Below are 16519 nucleotides of genomic sequence, written 5' to 3'. Positions count from 1 at the left end.
GCCTCCCTTTCTCTCTCCCTCCTGCTACTCTCCGTATCCGCTCATCTCCAGCTCACTCCCACCCTCACTCTCACTGTTTATTGTCTTGTTATTTGTGGCAGTGGCTTTTACAGCTTCCCATTGACGATCGGCCAGCGCTTGCCTCTTGTCACCCAGCTACCCTACTCTAGTTTGAGGTTTGTGCCAACCAATCCCCCGACCCAACCACGGTGTCCAATTCCCTTTCCCCGCGGAACCCCCATCAGCCTGGAGGGCAATGACGATGCCTCAGCTGTCTCCTTGCCTGTCTCCCACCACCAACGACCATCCATTACCCCCTCAACTACCAAGACTAACCAACAATCCCACAGACAATCCCACGATCCTCAGCTAAACCATCATCATCAACAACCCGATCCAATTCCAAACAACCCCTCGAACCCCACCCAAACCAACCCAACCCAACCCAACCCCTCCCAACCAACCCCCGAAATCGAAATCGAAATCAAAAATCGAACCAAAATGTCCCAACTCAACTACCGCACAATCAACATCGACGTCCTGGACCCCGACGCCTCGATCAACTTCCCGATGGACACGCTGCTGCCGGCGACGCTGCCGGCGCCGACGACCTCGAGCGCCGCCGCCGCCGTGGCCGGCGAGGTGCGCCAGCTGCTGCGCGGCGGGGACCCGGCGGCGGCGCTGCGGCACGTGCTGGACACGGCGCCCCTGGGCGGCGACGAGCGCGCCAAGGAGGTGCACCTGGCGGCCGTGACCGAGGTGCTGCAGGGCATCCGGCAGGCGGAGATGAGCCGCGTGCTGGAGGGGGTGTGCACCGGCCAGGACGGCGGGGCCGAGCGCGCCGACTGTTTGATGAAGTATCTGTACGTGTCCTGAGTTTTTTTATCATCCACAAAGAAAAGCATTGAGTGTTGAGATGCATTGGCGAGATCGTCCGGCTAACCCATGTTTACTTCTCCGTGTCCAGCTACAAAGGCATGGCCTCCCCCGTCTCCGCGCAAACCCCCCGCAAATCCGTCTCCCCCCAGAGTACGGGGTTCTCGCAGATCCAGGGCCGCAATCTGGGCGAGGGGGGCGGCGGACAGCAGATGAGTGTGCTGTTGAGCTGGCATGAGAAGTTGGTGGAGTTGGTGGGGACGGGGTCGATTGTGCGGGTGATGACGGATCGGAGGACGGTTTAGTTTTTTTTTTGTTGATACTTTGTGGTAAGAATGGGAGAGCGATGAGGCTATACCTATACCTCATATTCTCATCGTCAGTGCCAAGTTGACCGTATATATTGTGCGCCTCTTTTTTTTGGGACTATATCATACAACACACTCCCAGACAAGAACTATCACTTCTGCTCAAAATCCCCACCCCCAAGAATATCCTTCAAATTCAACTGCCCACTGCCCCTCTCCAACGGCTTCGCCTGGCCCTCCCCCTCCTTCCACCCAATCATGTAGATCAACCGAAACGTCGCCGGCACCCCCCTCGCCCCGTCCTCCATATGCAACGCCCGATAGATCGCCTCATTGGCCAACAGCACCTCGCGCGACAGCGGCGCCATCTCCCGATGCAGGATCGCATTCCCCTCCCCCATCGCCTGCAGATCCCGCATCAGCGCAAACGTATCCGGAAACTCCACCACGATATCCTCCACATCGACCGTCAGCATCTTGAACCCGGCCTTGTTCAGCAACCCGCCGACGTCCCGCACGTCCGCCAGCGGCGAAACATGCGGGCTCACCCCGCCCCGCCGCTCCAGGTCCGCGAGCTGCAGCGACGTGCGCAGCTCGAAGAGCGTGTCGCCGCCGAACATGGCGGCGATGAAGGGCGCGTCGGGCTTGAGGATCTTGTTGACCTGCGCCAGGAGGGAGGGCAGGTCGTTGATCCAGTGGATGCTGAGGGAGGAGAGGACCGCGTCGAAGCTGTTCGCGGCGTAGGGGAGCGTTTCCAGGTCCGGCACCACTTGGCGCGTGATCGGGAGGGAGGAGTTGAAGGGGAGGGCCAGGTCGCGGTTCAGGAGCGCCGCGCTCGTGTCGATGCAGGTCAGGTGCGAGATGCGGTGGGCCAGCGCTTCGGCGGTGCCGGTGGGCGAGGTCTCGTCCGGGAGTGGGGTCGTCAGCGCCCGCGCGATGTTGCAGCTGTTTGCGCCGAGGTCCAGGACTTGTGGGAAGGTGCGTTTGATGTCCTGGTTGTTGCATGGCCGAGTTAGGCATAAAGTGGGTGAATGGGGGGTTTGGGTTTGGGGGTCGGGGTTTGTGGCAGCCTCACCAGCAATCGTTCACATAATCGCATCGCCACTTCATCCTTGAGGTAATCGGTCTTTCGGCTCTCGTCGACGTTCTGCGCCGCCCGCTCCTTCTGGAGGTGCTTGACTCGTCGGTTGAAGATCTCCATCACTGGGTTGCCGGGCGTCTGCATGGCGTAGTTGCGCCGCGGGGGGAGGCAGCATGATGATGCTGCTGCTGCTGTTGTTGCTGGAATTGTGGTGGTGGGGATGCGCGATCGCACCACTGGTCGGATCAATTGGTGTAGAGACATGGTGCCCCAGCTCTCTTTTCAAGGAATTGGGCGATGGCTGAGGTTGTTGGAAGACGGATTGGATTGTCCAGGCGGGCAAAAAGTCCACGGCGGAGGCGGAACGTGACGTCGGGGCGGAAGATCGGCCCTCCTCCGCATTTTGCCTTTCCTCTTTCTCGGTCGTTTCGTTGCCTCGGGCGTTTCCCCCTCATTTTATTTCCTTCTACTTTGTCCCTGTGTGTTGTCTGCATCTTAGCCACATCATGAGCAGGTTATGAATAGCAGCGTCTGATTGAGTCTAGCGTTCTGACTCGTTCGTGCCAAATCTCCCCGTCAAGGTATGAGTATGCTTCCCCTAATTGTCGCTTGTCGCTCGTCGCTTGTCGCATCTTCCCAACTGACCATGACATAGCATGCAAGCATTACAATAGACCACTTCCTTAACTCCCACCATGTCGCGTCCTTTCCCTTACGCATACATCTCCTGTCCCTGCGCCAACACCCCCGTCCCGGATCCGTCCAAGAAACGCCGCTCGCGAGAATCCCCGCAGAAGGCCAGCAGCCATCACCCCGACCAGCCCAAACCGCCGCCGCGCTTCGACGACAGCGAGGACGAACAGACCTTCGATCCGCGCGCCCCTCGCTCCAACTTCTCCCTCTATCCCCCGGAGCACCTCCTCTACTGCGAGGACTGCCACCAGATCAAATGTCCGCGATGCATCACCGAGGAGATCGTGTGCTGGTACTGTCCGAACTGCCTGTTCGAGACGCCGAGCAGTATGGTGAAGAGTGAGGGGAATCGGTATGTCTGACCACCTCCTCTTCGGATCCGGAAACTGACGACTGCAAGGTGTGCACGCAATTGCTTCAATTGCCCGGCCTGCACCGCACCGCTGGCGGTCAATACCCTCGAGAACGTCGTCCGCGGCGGCACCAGTCAACAAGGCCCCTGGGTGTTGTCGTGCGGCTACTGCATGTGGTCGACGCTCGACATCGGCATCAAGTTCGACAAACCGACCAACATCCGCACCCAGCTGGCCAAGCTGACGGCGACCGACACGAACCCCTCCCGCTCGCGGCAGATGTCGCGCACATTCGCAGACCTCAAGTCGCCCCTGTCCACCTTCTCCTCCATCGACGAGCAATTCCCCCCGGCGCCCGGCGAAGCACGCCCCGACGATTCGCCCGACCAGTCGAACGGCCCCCTCAGCCCGGACGCCCGCTTCCACGCACTCAAGAGCTTCTACAAAACCCAAATCTCGGCCACCTCGTCCTCGCCCAGCGATCCGCTCGGCGTGGATTTCGGAGCGGGCTTCTCCTCCCCCGGGGCCCTGAACCGCATCATTTCGCTGTACACCTCCTCGTCCCGCCTCAGCAGCCTCTACGGCGGCGCCAGCAAGAAGCCTAAGACGAAACCGCCGGTCATGCGCGAGGCGCTGACCGCGAGCGAGGGGTTCAAGACGCCGGCGGCCGACGCGGAAGCCGTCCTCATCCAGCGCATGGCGGCGGACGAGTGCGGCTGGGACGGACTGGCCTCGCTCGAGCAGCGCGTCTTCCAGTCGCCGGACGCGCGGTTCGTGGAGGAGCTCCTGCCGCTGGCCACGCTGCTGCGCACCAAGCGCGCCAAACGCTGCAAGTCGTGCAAGCATATCCTCGTCAAGCCCGAGCAGAAGCCGCAGTCCACCCGGTTCCGCATCCGTCTGATCGCCCTCAGCTACATCCCGTTACCGACCCTCCGGCCGTTGGTCCCGCCACCCGCCGCGGGTGTGACCAGCGGCAGCGCTCCCGGCATGAACCTCGACGCCCTTCCGCCCCTGCGACCCACCCAACTGCTGCTCACCCTCAAGAATCACATGTTCGACCCCGTCCGCATCACCCTGGCCACCCCGTCCGTGACCCCGGGCCGCGTGGCCTCCAAGGTCACCATTCTCTGTCCGCAGTTCGACATTGGCGCCAACAGCGACGTGTGGGACGAGGCCCTGCAGGGCAATACCACTGCAGCTGGTGCAGCTGCAGCAGGTGGTGGTACCGGCAGCAATGCTACAGCCGACCAACGCTCCTCCCGCTCCGGTGCCGCACCCGCCACAGCCACCACGGCCGCACCCGGGGGTCACCTCGGGATGTTCGAGAAGGTCGCCGAGGCCGGCAAAGTGTGGGACAAGGGCCGCAACTGGACGACCGTGGTGCTAGAGGTGGTACCGGGGACCTTGCCGTCCGGCAGTAGCGGTGTGACCCTGCAATCCAGGAATCAGGCCCCGCGCACAACACATAGCAAAACTACGGGCAATGACAGCAACAGCGACAGCGACACCAGCAGTTTTGGCGGACAAGTACCAGATTGGACTGGCCAGGCGGCGGAGATGCAGCAGCAGCAACAGCAGCAGCAACAGCAACAGCTCCAACCAGACGAGGATGTCCTCGAGATCCCGGTGTTCGTGCGCATGGAGTGGGATTCGGAGAACCAGATCGATCGGCCCGGCGTCAGTGCCGCGGGCGAGATGGTCAAGAGGGAGTTGGCGTATTGGATGGTGCTCGGGGTGGGGAGGATTGATCCGAGTGTTTTGAGTTGATTTTGATGATGAGTGTGGGTAGGTTAGATATACTATACTACCGTTGATTGAGCATCACTTGGATTCGGTAGTAGGGAAGATGAATCAAGACTTAACATTACTTTACGTCCCACTCTACTCAGTATGTAAGAATTATCATCCTGTGTAGGAGTGTGCAGTACAAACATCCATACATCCACTAATCACCTGGAAATATATCCCGCCGCGAACTATTCCTCCTAAAGTACAGCACACCACCCCCCACAAAACAAAACAATGCCCCCTCCCCTCCCCAATATTCTATCATCACAAATGAATACAATAACCATCCACCCACACCACCCCATCCAAAACAACTGGTACTCGCCCAGTCCACACCCAGACCCAGTTCACAACGGCGGGGGACCTAAAAAAAACCCAAGCGGACCGAAGAAACCAGCCACAGCCAGCCAACTGGAAACATCTTTACCGCACATGCACATACAGAGCTGCGCACAGCACACACACAGCACACAAAGGAGTAATCCGGAAATGCAGTCTACAGCACTTACCCTCCAGCTCGACCCAACCACCAACTAAACACCAATGTTGGTTGGGGGCTTGGGCCGGATCTCAGGTTGGGGTTGGGAGTTCACCGAACCGAATCGGACCGGACTCGGGGATATAAGTTCCGTCTTTGCTATTTGGGTGTTTTTACTGTGGGGGTTGGGGTTCTTCCCTAGATATTTAGAGTATACTGGAGGAATAGGAGTGGGTGTATAGAAAAGTAGAATATCCGGGTAGTTATATTATTATTAGGATTAGGGCTGATGTTACTGGGAGGGTTAAAAAATGAGGTCTGGGGGTTCTTCTTCAGATATTTATATTATACTCATAGGGGTGAGGGTATAAAGGTGGAAGTAGAATGTCTAGATATTTATATTGTTATCACAATTAGGGCTGAGGTTACTGAGGAGGTTGAAAGAAAGGGGGGTCTGGAGGTTCTCTTCCAGATATTTATATTATAAAATATGTATAAGGGTGAGGGTATGGGGAAGGGGAAGTGGAGTGGGATGTCCAGGTAGTTATGTTATTGTTGGAATCAGGGCGAAGGTTGCTGGGGAGGTTGAAAGAAAGGGGGGTCTGGGGGAGAACCCCCAGATATGTTTATTATAAAGTGTACTCATAGGAGTGGGTGTATGGAGAAGTGGAAGTGGGATGTTTAGATAGTTATATTATTGTTGGATTTGGGATTGAGGTTACTGGGGAGGTTGAAAGAAAGGGGGGTCTGGTGGTTCTCCCCCAGATACGTATACTGGAGGAATAGGAGTGAGTGTATGGGGGGAAGTGGAAGTGGAAGTACTAGGTAGGAGGATGATCGATCTTTATGTGAAGATTGAAGATTCCTCCAATGTAGATAAAGGAGCTTTCCGATTGGTCGGCATTTGGCATTTGGCATGGAACCGCCGGCTGGTTAGGAGAGTTGGGGTTTGAAGTAATGTTTCGTTTTTTAGAAAGATCTTTTAAAAGTTGTCCTCACAACAACACAGCCATCATATTTGAATTCCCTGTTAATCCTGATTTTCCCAGACCAGATTCTTTAAAACAACATGTTGGTTTCTTTTTTCATAAGGGGTTTGAAAAAGAAGAAGATGCATTATGGAAAAAAGAATTTCGCGGTCTAGTAGTCAGAGGCACCACCCTGGGGGAACTCGAAGACAACAGCACGGCCGGTCAACCGACGGTAGACCTCGCCGTAGGCGTCGAGGCGGTGGTCAACACCACCACGCTCCTTCTCGTCAAGGATGACCTTGAGGGTCTTGGAGCCATCCTCCTTGGTGCGGATGCGCTTGCCGACGATCTCGACGGGGTAGACGAGGTCGCTGAGGACGGCGTCGTGGACGGCGGTCAGAGTGCGGGAACGAGGGCGCTTCTGCTTCTGGGTGGTGCGGGAGTTGACGGAGCGCTTGGGGCGGGGCAGGATGCGGCGCTGAGCAACGAAGAGGACGTGGCGGTCGGAGAACTTCTTCTCGAGCTCACGGGTCAGGCTGGAGGCGGCTGTTAGTTGGGTTGTTCTGGTGTTTCGTGACCACGCAATCCCGGGTGTTGACGAGAGAACAGGACATCATCATATACTCGAACGCGCACTGGGCACATCCGAATCGCTAGATGAAGCGTGGGCAAAGACAAAGGAGGGATATCCCATACCGCTGCTGGATCTTGTGGAAGCCCTGGAGAAGAGGGACAGGGACGAAGATGATGACGGCCTTCTTGCCGTGACCAACCTCAACCTGCAAAATTCACGAAAGAGATCGTCAATACCAGTTTGCAGAGAGAGAGAGAGCAACATCGCAGAAAAGAGCAAAGCAAGCATTCGCGATATCCAGCGCAGCAGATTAGTCGATCCGGTCGTCCGCGATGTCTTGTTCCGACTTTCCCATGTTTAGTCGATGTGCTCCCCATTTCAAAATTTCCAATGTGGGAGGAACAGAGATCCGCAGAACACATCCAATTCATAGTAAAATCGGCGTGTTGGGTGTTGTAATTCGTAGTCCTTGTTCTTTATGCCGTATCGCCGCATTCCGCACACACGCACACACAGTTCGGTTTTCCACCCCATTGTTGACGAAACAGAAAAAAATTTCCTCCTCTTCCGGGCATGGCGACGACGACGGACTGGAACAATTGCTGATCTGCTGGCGGATACCACAGAGCGCTTGTAATCTCACACAAAGACAGTCCTTACCTCACGGGCAGAGACGAACTGCAGGGGCCGAAGGGTGGCCTTCAGGTCCTGTGTGTTGCTCTCGAGGTCGAAAAGAGCACCGGCGATCGCGGTCTCCAGCTCGGAGGGGTTCTGCCTCGAGGGCGAGTTAAGGGCGATCTTGTTGATGGCAGCCATTGTTGCAGACGAGCGACGGGTTGCTGGCTGTGCTGCTAGGAGGAGAGGTGGTTGCTGCCTTCCTTGTCGTGAGGTTGGTGGTTGAAATCGAAGATACCGGGCAAGCAGCGACCCAATTTGCGCTTGGGTCGGCTGTGGGATCGGAGGCTCGGCGCTCTCGCTTAGCCGGCCGCCTTATTCCACATCCGGTCTAGTTAGGGGTGGCCCGGTCCCGTGATCTGTCTCGCCCTTCCCGTCCTGTCTTCCCCGCCAACTTATCGCTATCGCTGTCCTATCGCTATTGCTTATCTAGTGTCTCTGCAGTATCCATCACAGACTAAAGATAGATAGATATAGATCCCATACGCCTTGGACTATGGCTTGGCTATGGTTTAGCTCGATTCACAGTTCGTTAGGATACACGGCTGGTATTTCCGGTCGATTGATCACTTTCACCCTAACCCTAATCCGCCCTTATTCTCTCATCTGTACAACAACATCCCCCATCATGCCCTCGTCACTCTCTGACGCAACAGTACAAAACAATAAGCTGAGAAAAACAACCGTTGGTAGCGCATCCATCAACACGAATAAACTCTTCAGACGCCGCAAGGAACGCAGGCGCACACCGTAGAACCAGCCCTCCCAGAGCGGTCGCTGTTACCACCGCCATAGGATGAACACATTAATCTGTAATCAACCTGATATTGTATCGGAAAAGCAAAATAGTTAAGCAAGAGACGAACAAAGGCAAATCGCAGGACGCCCATAAAAAAAGCAATCTGGTATCAGCATGCACATCCTTCCTTGGCCGTCGCCGCGCCGCGCTCTCCCAGGTTGACCCGCGAGTCCTCGGCCGGGCGACCACCGCTCAGGCTGGTCTGTCCAGTGCCGGCGCCGGCACCGCGGCCGCTCTTTAAGCTGCTCTCCGGGATCGCATTGGCGATGGCAGTGAAGACATCGACCACGTTGTGACCGGTCTTGGCACTGGTTTCGAAGAACAATAGGCCTTCTTCCTCCGCGTAGGCGCTAGCCTCCCGGGTCGGCACCTTCCGAGCGTCTCCGTTCGAGACATCTGGTTCCTCCTGGGTTTCCTCGGTGGCTTCGTCCCCGTCGGCGGGCGATGGCTCGTGTTCCCCCTCGGCCTGCGCCTCGCCAGCCGTCTCGTTCGCGTCATTTGTCAAGTCCAGCTTGTTGCCGACGAGGGCGATGACAATGCCGGGGCTAGCCTGTCGTTGAAGCTCCGCCACCCAGTGCTTAGCCTTGGTGAGTGAGGACGGCTTGGTGACATCGTAAACCACCAAAGCCGCCTGGGCGTTACGGTAGTACATGGGCGCAAGCGAGGCGAACCGCTCCTGACCAGCGGTATCCCAGATCTCGAATTTGATCGTCCGCGTCGGAAGGGAGCATTTTTGGGTCAGAAAGGCCGCTGAAACCGAGAAGAACCCCATGACATCAGCTTCCGGTGACACCGCGGGGAGGCTGTTCGGCGGGGGGGACATCGCCACACGTCGGGTGCTTACCTCCAATTGTTGGCTCCTTGTTCTCTTGGAAGTCATTGTTGACAAATCGCAGCACCAATGACGACTGTCAAGCCCGAAAACGATTCATACCGATCCATTGTCAGTCCCTGAGTCACTTTTTTTTTCGTCCCACGAACGGAGAACAGGAGGATGGCGGAAACTGCCGAGGTCGCTCATACCTTTCCAACCGCCGCTTCTCCCAAAAGTACCAGCTTGACGCTGCTGCTCGGTTTCGCGGTATTGGCGCCGGTTGACTCAGACATGGCTGGAGAAGAGCCCAACGGGTTTCAGGATTTGGGGAATTTCAAAATCAGGTCGTCGTGCAGGATAGGCTAACAGCCACGGTGGTTTATCGATCGTTGAGGGCCGGATTTCTGCTCGCGAGGGGCGGCTCAGGCCGGCAATACAGATGGCGAAAAAGTTCGGAAGGAGGTAGCCTAGACCGACGACGTAAGCAGAAAAAACACGAGGTAAACTGGGAGCCAACTTCAAACAGGGGTGTTTAGATGAGGGGGGGCGAACACAAGACATGAAGGACCAAGTGCTAAGTGACAAAAAAAAGAGCCGACAAATAGGATAGACGGATAGGACGTACCGAGAGAGAAGATGAAATGGCGGTAAAGAAGGGCAGCGATGCGAGAGGAGGTAAGAGGAGGTAAGGTAGAGTGACGACGACAAGAGAGAGAGAGAGACCAGACGAGAGATGCTAACCGCCCATGTCGATACCCAGTGAGGCGGAGGTCCGAGTAGATGAATTGACGGCGCGATGCCCAACTCGGTTTAGCTTACCCTGACAGTCACGGGATGTTCCCGCTTCTCCGAAAGAGGGCTAGACTGTCCAGTGTTCAGGCAGGCAGTGGTACCTGAGGCGTAGACTAACTACGTCGTCTGCATCATTGGCGAGGAAATGCGGTGTAGTTTAAATTTCACCCAAACCTGACCAAGAAATTCAGACTGAACAAAATACAGAAGGAAAAAAAAAAGAATCAGTGGCTTTTCGGGTGACAGCAGACACGCACGTACGGGAAATGGGGTAAAAGAGGGGCTTAAAGGTGTCGTCAATTGATTGTACCTACCTAACCAACCGATAATCTGGTGGCCCTGGGCTGAGTACATCCTGTACAATATACAAAATGTACTTGCTGTATGTACTGTACATACCTACTCCGGACTAGCTAGCTAGGCTTCGTCAATTATTTTTTTTCTTTGCTCCGTCTTCCCCGAGAGAAAGAAACGTCCTGCACACACACCCATTAGTCAGGACTCAGATTTCAGGACTTCATGACCATCGCCCTCTTTCGGCCTGGCCTGCAAGCACCTGCCTAGATACCTGTCCCATTCCGCCGCCTGTCCATACCCATCGACGGTGTCAATGCAGATTGTGTCTTCCTTTTCAGGCCTCATCCTGGCGGTAAAGGCGATAGATCAACTTTTCTGGTGATCAAAGACCTCAACAGTACATCGAAATCCTCTCATTGGGCGACAAGCGATCTAGCCCAACCCAGCAACCTCAAAGCAACTAAGAAAGTAGTAGCTAGGTGCTAAGGCAAGCCGACTCTACGTCGAAAGCACGAGGGAACCAACAGTGTCCGATAACATGCCATGGAATCCGAGCATGACGTGCCAAAAGAGGGTCCTCCCTCCCTCGCCCCCACTACCCCCTTCTTCCTCCCTCTCTTCCTCCAACGGTCAGAATCGCCTGTCAGCCTGTTAAGTTGGAGAGAAACAATTCCCCAGTGGCAGCAGCCCCGGTGCTGTCATCAAGCCGACGTTGCACAACATGATTTGCGCAGGATTCGGTGGCTGCCCAAAAAAGAAGCACATGCAAGCCTGCGCTCGAACTTCCTGATTCTCGACCAGGGATCCACCCAGATAATGCTTAGGGCCGGCAAATCACGTTGAAGATGCTCTGTGCTCTCCCGTCAAGCCAACCCTGGGGCAATCGCCGCTTAAAGGATTGCAGTCCAGCCTGCCTAGTGCGAGGTTATTCCCGAAGCTTTCAAGCTGGCATGCAAGACCAGACTCCCAATCTGGAGAGTGGAGGAGACAAAGAACTGGCCAAGGGCAATGAAATGATCACTATTGTCGAGGAAATGCTTCGCTATGCCTAGCATAGCATACATACATCCGCGCAAATCATGAAAAACCCGCACACTGCAACAAAAGGAGACGAAATCCACTGAGGAAATGTATTCTGTAAAATGAGACGAAATAACAATAAAAGGTAAGTGACCGCGAGGTCGGAGGTTCTAGTCTGTCTTGGTATCAATCCATGTATCCCACTGCACAAAAGGAAAAGTCAAAGCACAATAACCCAGTCCGTCTATAAGAAACGCCGATTCTAGAGTAGCCAAAATGAAACACCCGAGTAAAAGAAACAGATGGCTTTTAATGAAACAGATCATGGACCGGAGGTCGTGTCGGAAAATTAAAAAGGGTGTATGCGTCAAATGAAGAGTCGATCCAAGAAGAAGAAAGGTAGCCGGTGTCAGTCCATGATCGAGGCGATGATGGAAAGGACAAGGACATGATTAGGAACCGAGTCGAATATGCCGAAAACAGAGGTGGCCAACGAAGAGCGTAAGAAAATCAGGTAGATAGTGATACAGAAACTGGACTGGGTGGTCAGTTCTGGATCCAGGCCAATGCGCAGACGGGGAGCACAATACTTACAAGTTCGACTTCATAGCAGTCACGTTAAAACTCCAGGGGCCCTGCACCAGGTGCAAGATAACCACAAGTAACTTTTTCGCTCGAGAGATCAATAGGATAGCAGATTGTGGTTGGCAGATGTCCTCCAGGGATTCATCGAGTCGAAGGGGGTGGCGGCGGTGCACCGGGCTTCTTGACCCCCGTGGTGTCATAAGCTCCGCGTCCCATGTTGAAGGCTGAGAGATCCTTAGGTATCATAGCCGATTCTGCGAAGACAGCCATGGTCAGAGAGGTCAAGGTTGGTCTTGTGAGATGGTAGAGGCAAGAGAGGCAGGAGGGTGGAAGTGGATGGGAAGAGAGAAAGTAGATCTTGGGGTTGAAGGGAGTACTCACGGAAGCTTAAATAAAGGACAGGTCTGGCTCTCCCGGAGGCCAGATTAATTTCAGAAAATGTCGAAGGCGAAAATTAAAATAGTTGAAAATAAAATAATAGGAAAATCCAATTAATGGGGTGACTGTGCGTTTGTTGATAGATCGCCTAGCGAGGTACCCAAGATTCCCGGCAACAGGCGGTAATGATGCAGAGGACGGATGATGCAGCTGCAGGTGAGATCGGAAGAGCAATCCTTATTAAGAGGGATCACAGGTCTGACGCTCGAGACAGGGTGATGTAGCGAGGAGAGGTAGATCTGTAGGGCAGGAATGCGACTTCAAGGTACCAAAGAAAATGGGCTTGTAAGAATGAGGAAAGGATGTGGAGTCCCTCAAGCCCAGTCGACAGGTCGTTTTTGCTGGGTTATTTCGAGCCCGGTGGCTAGGCCGTGGTACTTTGCTTTCCTTTCGAGAAAATCTGCGGTCTTTGTTGCTTTTTTCGCCGTTCGATATGTCGAGATCGTAGCAAACCCGCGGTAAACCACGCAGGGACGTGCTGGTGAATTATTGGAGATCAAGCGCGATCTGATCAAGAGCCGACAACCAAGGAAACGGAGCGACTAATGCAGCCCGCAAGGAGGTAATCCTGGAAAGGAGGTGCCACGGAAGTGAACTCCGTCTAATCCGGTAACGAAAAAGAAAACAAATGCGAGACTGGACGTATCGCAAGGGAGGATGGAACGCGGCCTGGTAGGTAACGTCACGGAGAGAGGCAGGTCGGGATAAGAACCGAAGGCGCGAGGGAATGGGCGAAAGTACGTAGGGAGGCGGATGAAGGAGGAGAAGAAGGAGGAGGTCCTGGCTGTAGATAGGAAGAAGTTCAAGAAGGGCGAGATCAATTGAATGGCCAGGCAGGGAATGGAGAAGGATGAATTGAAGAATTTAACCAAGTAGAGAGTTGAAGGGGCTCCATCACTTTGATATATACCGGTAAGTACCTCGCTTTATTCTTCTTCATTCTACTGCCATTGCAATTTTTTTTTGATTATTTTAATTTACTAAAATGGGTTATTCTTTTTAAGATTGGGGAGGATCTGACCAGACAGTCAACTGAAAACTGAAAAAGAAAAGCTTAAAAAATAGAATATTAAATCAGAGAAATCAGAAAAAAAGACGGACTGAGAACCACTGAAGAATTTCAAAAATAAAAAAGCAAAGCAAAACAGACAAGAGATGAGATAAAGTGGCAGCAGCAGCAGGACCCAAAAGAAAAAGAAACGAAGAGGAAAAAAAAACATAAAATAAAACCCAATAAAAATAGTAAGTACGGAGTAGTAAGAAAAAGGTACCATACCCCAGCTGACGGGGCCAGAATAGGCCAGAATTATCGGAGGAATAACAGTAACGATAATGAGTTAGTTGGATGGATTTAGTTAAGAAGAAAGAGAAAAGGGAAAAACTAGTAAGAATAATCAATTCGCAAAACATAATACAGACCCAGCACTAAGGTCAGAAGCAGCTCTGTTTACTGTCGAGCGTACAGTACATAGTACCGTACATACCTACTGTACATAGCTAGGTCAGCGGCTCTCCCGTCCCGAAGCTGTGGATGCGAAACCATGAGTCTTCCCCTCCTATTGCTTTTCCTTTCCCCCTTTCTTTTCCATTTCTTAGGGGTTTCGCTGCGTCCTCCCCCCTTCAAGTTGCCAACGTTCCGAATGGCTCTTGTGTCGCCATCCTTTCTGCTGTTGCTTCTTGTTGTGCCTGAGTAGTTCATGCTTACGGAGTACACCCGATGATTCAATCCCTAATCCATGATCAATGTTTCGTGGACATGAGTCAGAAAATCCCGATGATGGCTGATTCCAAACACGGGGGTTCATTTCGGAAATTGGAAGGCCATACATCACCCTAAGGACGAAAAGAAAAACAAAAAGGCACATCTGATCTGTAACAGCAATCTTCATCTTCATCATCATCATCATCATCCATATAATCCGAGGTTCCAGAATCCGAGTCAATCGCAACCGGGTATCAATCAGTCATTGTTCTCGTTGGCCATCTGTTAGTTCGGTCGTAAGGGAATGGATGGATTGAATGGATCTTGGGCCGTCATGAGACATCAAAGTACTCCGTACAGTACCTTAGAAAGAGGAATAGTATCGGGGATCTAGCCACACCCACCATCGTCATTGCGGCGACCACCGCACCTGTTCTGGTAAAAGCGAAGAAAAGCCAGAAAAATTCGACTCCACCCAGAATTGCACCCTTTGAACCTATCTACCATCACCACAGAAGCTAGGGGAGAAGGAACCGACTTCTCGGGCAAGTTTGGTGCATGTGAGTGGAGACGACAGCCGCTCACAGGAACCCGCGGATGGATCCGCTGGGGGCTTGTCTTCATGCTCGCTCGCGTGGTGTTTTGGGGTGGGTGGGAAAAAGTGGGAATCAGGGGCCCCTGGAAACTGGATGAATGGTAACGATCATGGCAAATGCCATATCGATCCATCATCCATATTAGAAATTCCCGTGTCTTTCAGCATGTTCGCTTGTTGATTGATTGAACGTCTCGTCAAGATCGTCCCATTGACTTTTATTTCCTTTTCTCTTGATCCTTGGCTTGATTTATTTTCCGTCATCGATGAGACCTAAAATTTCGGACTGGGGCTATCATTTGCCATCGTTTGGTTGCTAACAAAATAGAGCCGATTAGTTCGGCGGTGTTCTGGTCGGCTGCTTTCCCCCAACGCGCTAGACGCACCCTGGGAAGGGCCCGGAGTAGTACCTGCATAGGCGCCCCATTGTACGATCACGATCATCCCGACTTGATCGAGCAGCAAACTGGCACAAACAATCATTGGATAATGCGCTTGCTTGCTTGATACCTTGTAGCCAGGTACTAGGTAAGGTACATTAAGCCAGCCTATCATCTTAGCGAGCTTGACTTTCCACTTTGGTCACCTACGGTTTACCGTAGTCCCTCGATGCGACGACGCAGGGAGAAGGGGGCCGAGGGGCATGCATGAGGTAAGCAACCACAGCAGGCCGCAGCCTCCGGACATTTTTACTACTATACCCGACTGCTAAGTCGGCCACCTTATGGGGAAGAAGAGGGTCTGCTCTCGCCTGGATCAGGTCTCAGAACCAATCCGAGAGCTCCCCGTTGGCTGGTCAGGTATCTTAGGTACGGTAGGTAGGCACCTAGTCGCCTGGCTAGAGAGTTTCGGGAGACTACTATGGCGAGCAAAATCACTGTTTAGTGTTTATTGATTGGATCCCTTTCCTCGGCTGGCCCACCAGTCTCCTGATTTGATTCATGTCAGCCACAGGAGGGATGATGGGATGGGTGGTTCGTTTGTCTGAGACTAAACAGACTAGACTAGGACAGGTCAACTCGGCGCCTTTTGAGCCACATCATTTTTCTCCCCTAACATACTCCGTGTACACGTTAACTTCGTTTCAAACCCTCTCGCTTCCCGTTTTATCTCTTTTCAAGTGATACCTCGCCTGTCGGTCTCGACCCTGGATTCCAGAAACCTCTCTTTCCCTTCTAGCCCTCCGGGTTCGGCCATCTTCTTTTCTCTTTTGGTGGATATTTCTGAGCTGGTGGTCACCGGGGAAATCGGACGGGCTGAAAGGGGGCAGTGGGGCCCTCTAATAACGATCATTGATCCGGCAAATCCACCGCTACCCGTCTCCGTCATTACGTAGGCTAGTATTATTCTCGACCCAGACTAGACCCAGCCTGCATTCTTCTCGCGTGCTTCTAGTCCTTCTAGCGCCACTCCCCGCGAGCCCCCCCCCCCTCTCCCCGATGGGTCTTTCTACACAAACCGCCAGGCAAGCTCATCATCGTTCCTCATGAACTCCAAGGCAGGTCTAGAGGGAGACTAGTAACTCAGACAGTAGAAATTGATTGACACGGAGGGAATTCCCACAAGATTGTGTACCCGATGGGACCTTGGTGCAGCCCTGTGCGGGCTTTCTCAGCGGGTGACATACCCGGACACATGGAAGTCGTTTGTTTACCCACTACGACTAGTGACTAGGGTAGG

The 16519-nt window shown here is 53.7% G+C and overlaps 6 protein-coding genes across 6 annotated transcripts; 2 read left to right on the top strand and 4 right to left on the bottom strand.

Annotated features, from left to right (window-relative positions):
• The first annotated feature begins 38 nt into the window (after window positions 1-38).
• On the top strand, window positions 39-1345 carry BO72DRAFT_406402 (actin-related protein 2/3 complex subunit 5 family protein). The gene is made up of 3 exons (XM_040942323.1): window positions 39-176; window positions 351-863; window positions 968-1345. Exons 2-3 carry the CDS (start codon window positions 502-504, stop codon window positions 1179-1181), a joined length of 576 nt encoding a protein of 191 aa, XP_040800277.1. The 5' UTR covers window positions 39-176; window positions 351-501; the 3' UTR covers window positions 1182-1345.
• Window positions 1257-2581, bottom strand: BO72DRAFT_406397 (uncharacterized protein). The gene is made up of 2 exons (XM_040942322.1): window positions 2260-2581; window positions 1257-2176 (listed from the first exon to the last, which is right to left on the bottom strand). The coding sequence occupies exons 1-2, from the start codon at window positions 2527-2529 to the stop codon at window positions 1337-1339; spliced, it is 1110 nt and encodes a 369-aa protein (XP_040800276.1). The 5' UTR covers window positions 2530-2581; the 3' UTR covers window positions 1257-1336.
• Window positions 2582-2715: 134 nt separating this feature from the next.
• On the top strand, window positions 2716-5167 carry BO72DRAFT_486884 (putative dynactin Arp1 p62 subunit RO2). Its single transcript, XM_040947958.1, has 3 exons — window positions 2716-2846; window positions 2921-3310; window positions 3359-5167. Exons 2-3 carry the CDS (start codon window positions 2961-2963, stop codon window positions 5076-5078), a joined length of 2070 nt encoding a protein of 689 aa, XP_040800275.1. The 5' UTR covers window positions 2716-2846; window positions 2921-2960; the 3' UTR covers window positions 5079-5167.
• Window positions 5168-6239: 1072 nt separating this feature from the next.
• BO72DRAFT_449052 (40S ribosomal protein eS7) lies at window positions 6240-8154 on the bottom strand. The gene is made up of 3 exons (XM_040944931.1): window positions 7783-8154; window positions 7245-7327; window positions 6240-7084 (listed from the first exon to the last, which is right to left on the bottom strand). Exons 1-3 carry the CDS (start codon window positions 7936-7938, stop codon window positions 6718-6720), a joined length of 606 nt encoding a protein of 201 aa, XP_040800274.1. The 5' UTR covers window positions 7939-8154; the 3' UTR covers window positions 6240-6717.
• A 159-nt stretch (window positions 8155-8313) lies between these two features.
• BO72DRAFT_449050 (Rab family GTPase) lies at window positions 8314-10085 on the bottom strand. Its single transcript, XM_040944930.1, has 4 exons — window positions 10036-10085; window positions 9620-9877; window positions 9441-9504; window positions 8314-9346 (listed from the first exon to the last, which is right to left on the bottom strand). Exons 2-4 carry the CDS (start codon window positions 9701-9703, stop codon window positions 8706-8708), a joined length of 789 nt encoding a protein of 262 aa, XP_040800273.1. The 5' UTR covers window positions 9704-9877; window positions 10036-10085; the 3' UTR covers window positions 8314-8705.
• A 5027-nt stretch (window positions 10086-15112) lies between these two features.
• On the bottom strand, window positions 15113-15607 carry BO72DRAFT_512024 (uncharacterized protein; the record flags this gene model as incomplete). Its single annotated transcript, XM_040949428.1, has 2 exons — window positions 15430-15607; window positions 15113-15363 (listed from the first exon to the last, which is right to left on the bottom strand). Exons 1-2 carry the CDS (start codon window positions 15524-15526, stop codon window positions 15113-15115), a joined length of 348 nt encoding a protein of 115 aa, XP_040800272.1. The 5' UTR covers window positions 15527-15607.
• Window positions 15608-16519: the final 912 nt, after the last annotated feature.

Source organism: Aspergillus fijiensis (assembly GCF_003184825.1).
Source record: "Aspergillus fijiensis CBS 313.89 unplaced genomic scaffold BO72scaffold_30, whole genome shotgun sequence".
Lineage (NCBI taxonomy): Eukaryota > Fungi > Ascomycota > Eurotiomycetes > Eurotiales > Aspergillaceae > Aspergillus > Aspergillus fijiensis.
Note: the sequence above shows the minus strand (reverse complement) of the source record. Positions and strands in the feature narration are given on the sequence as shown.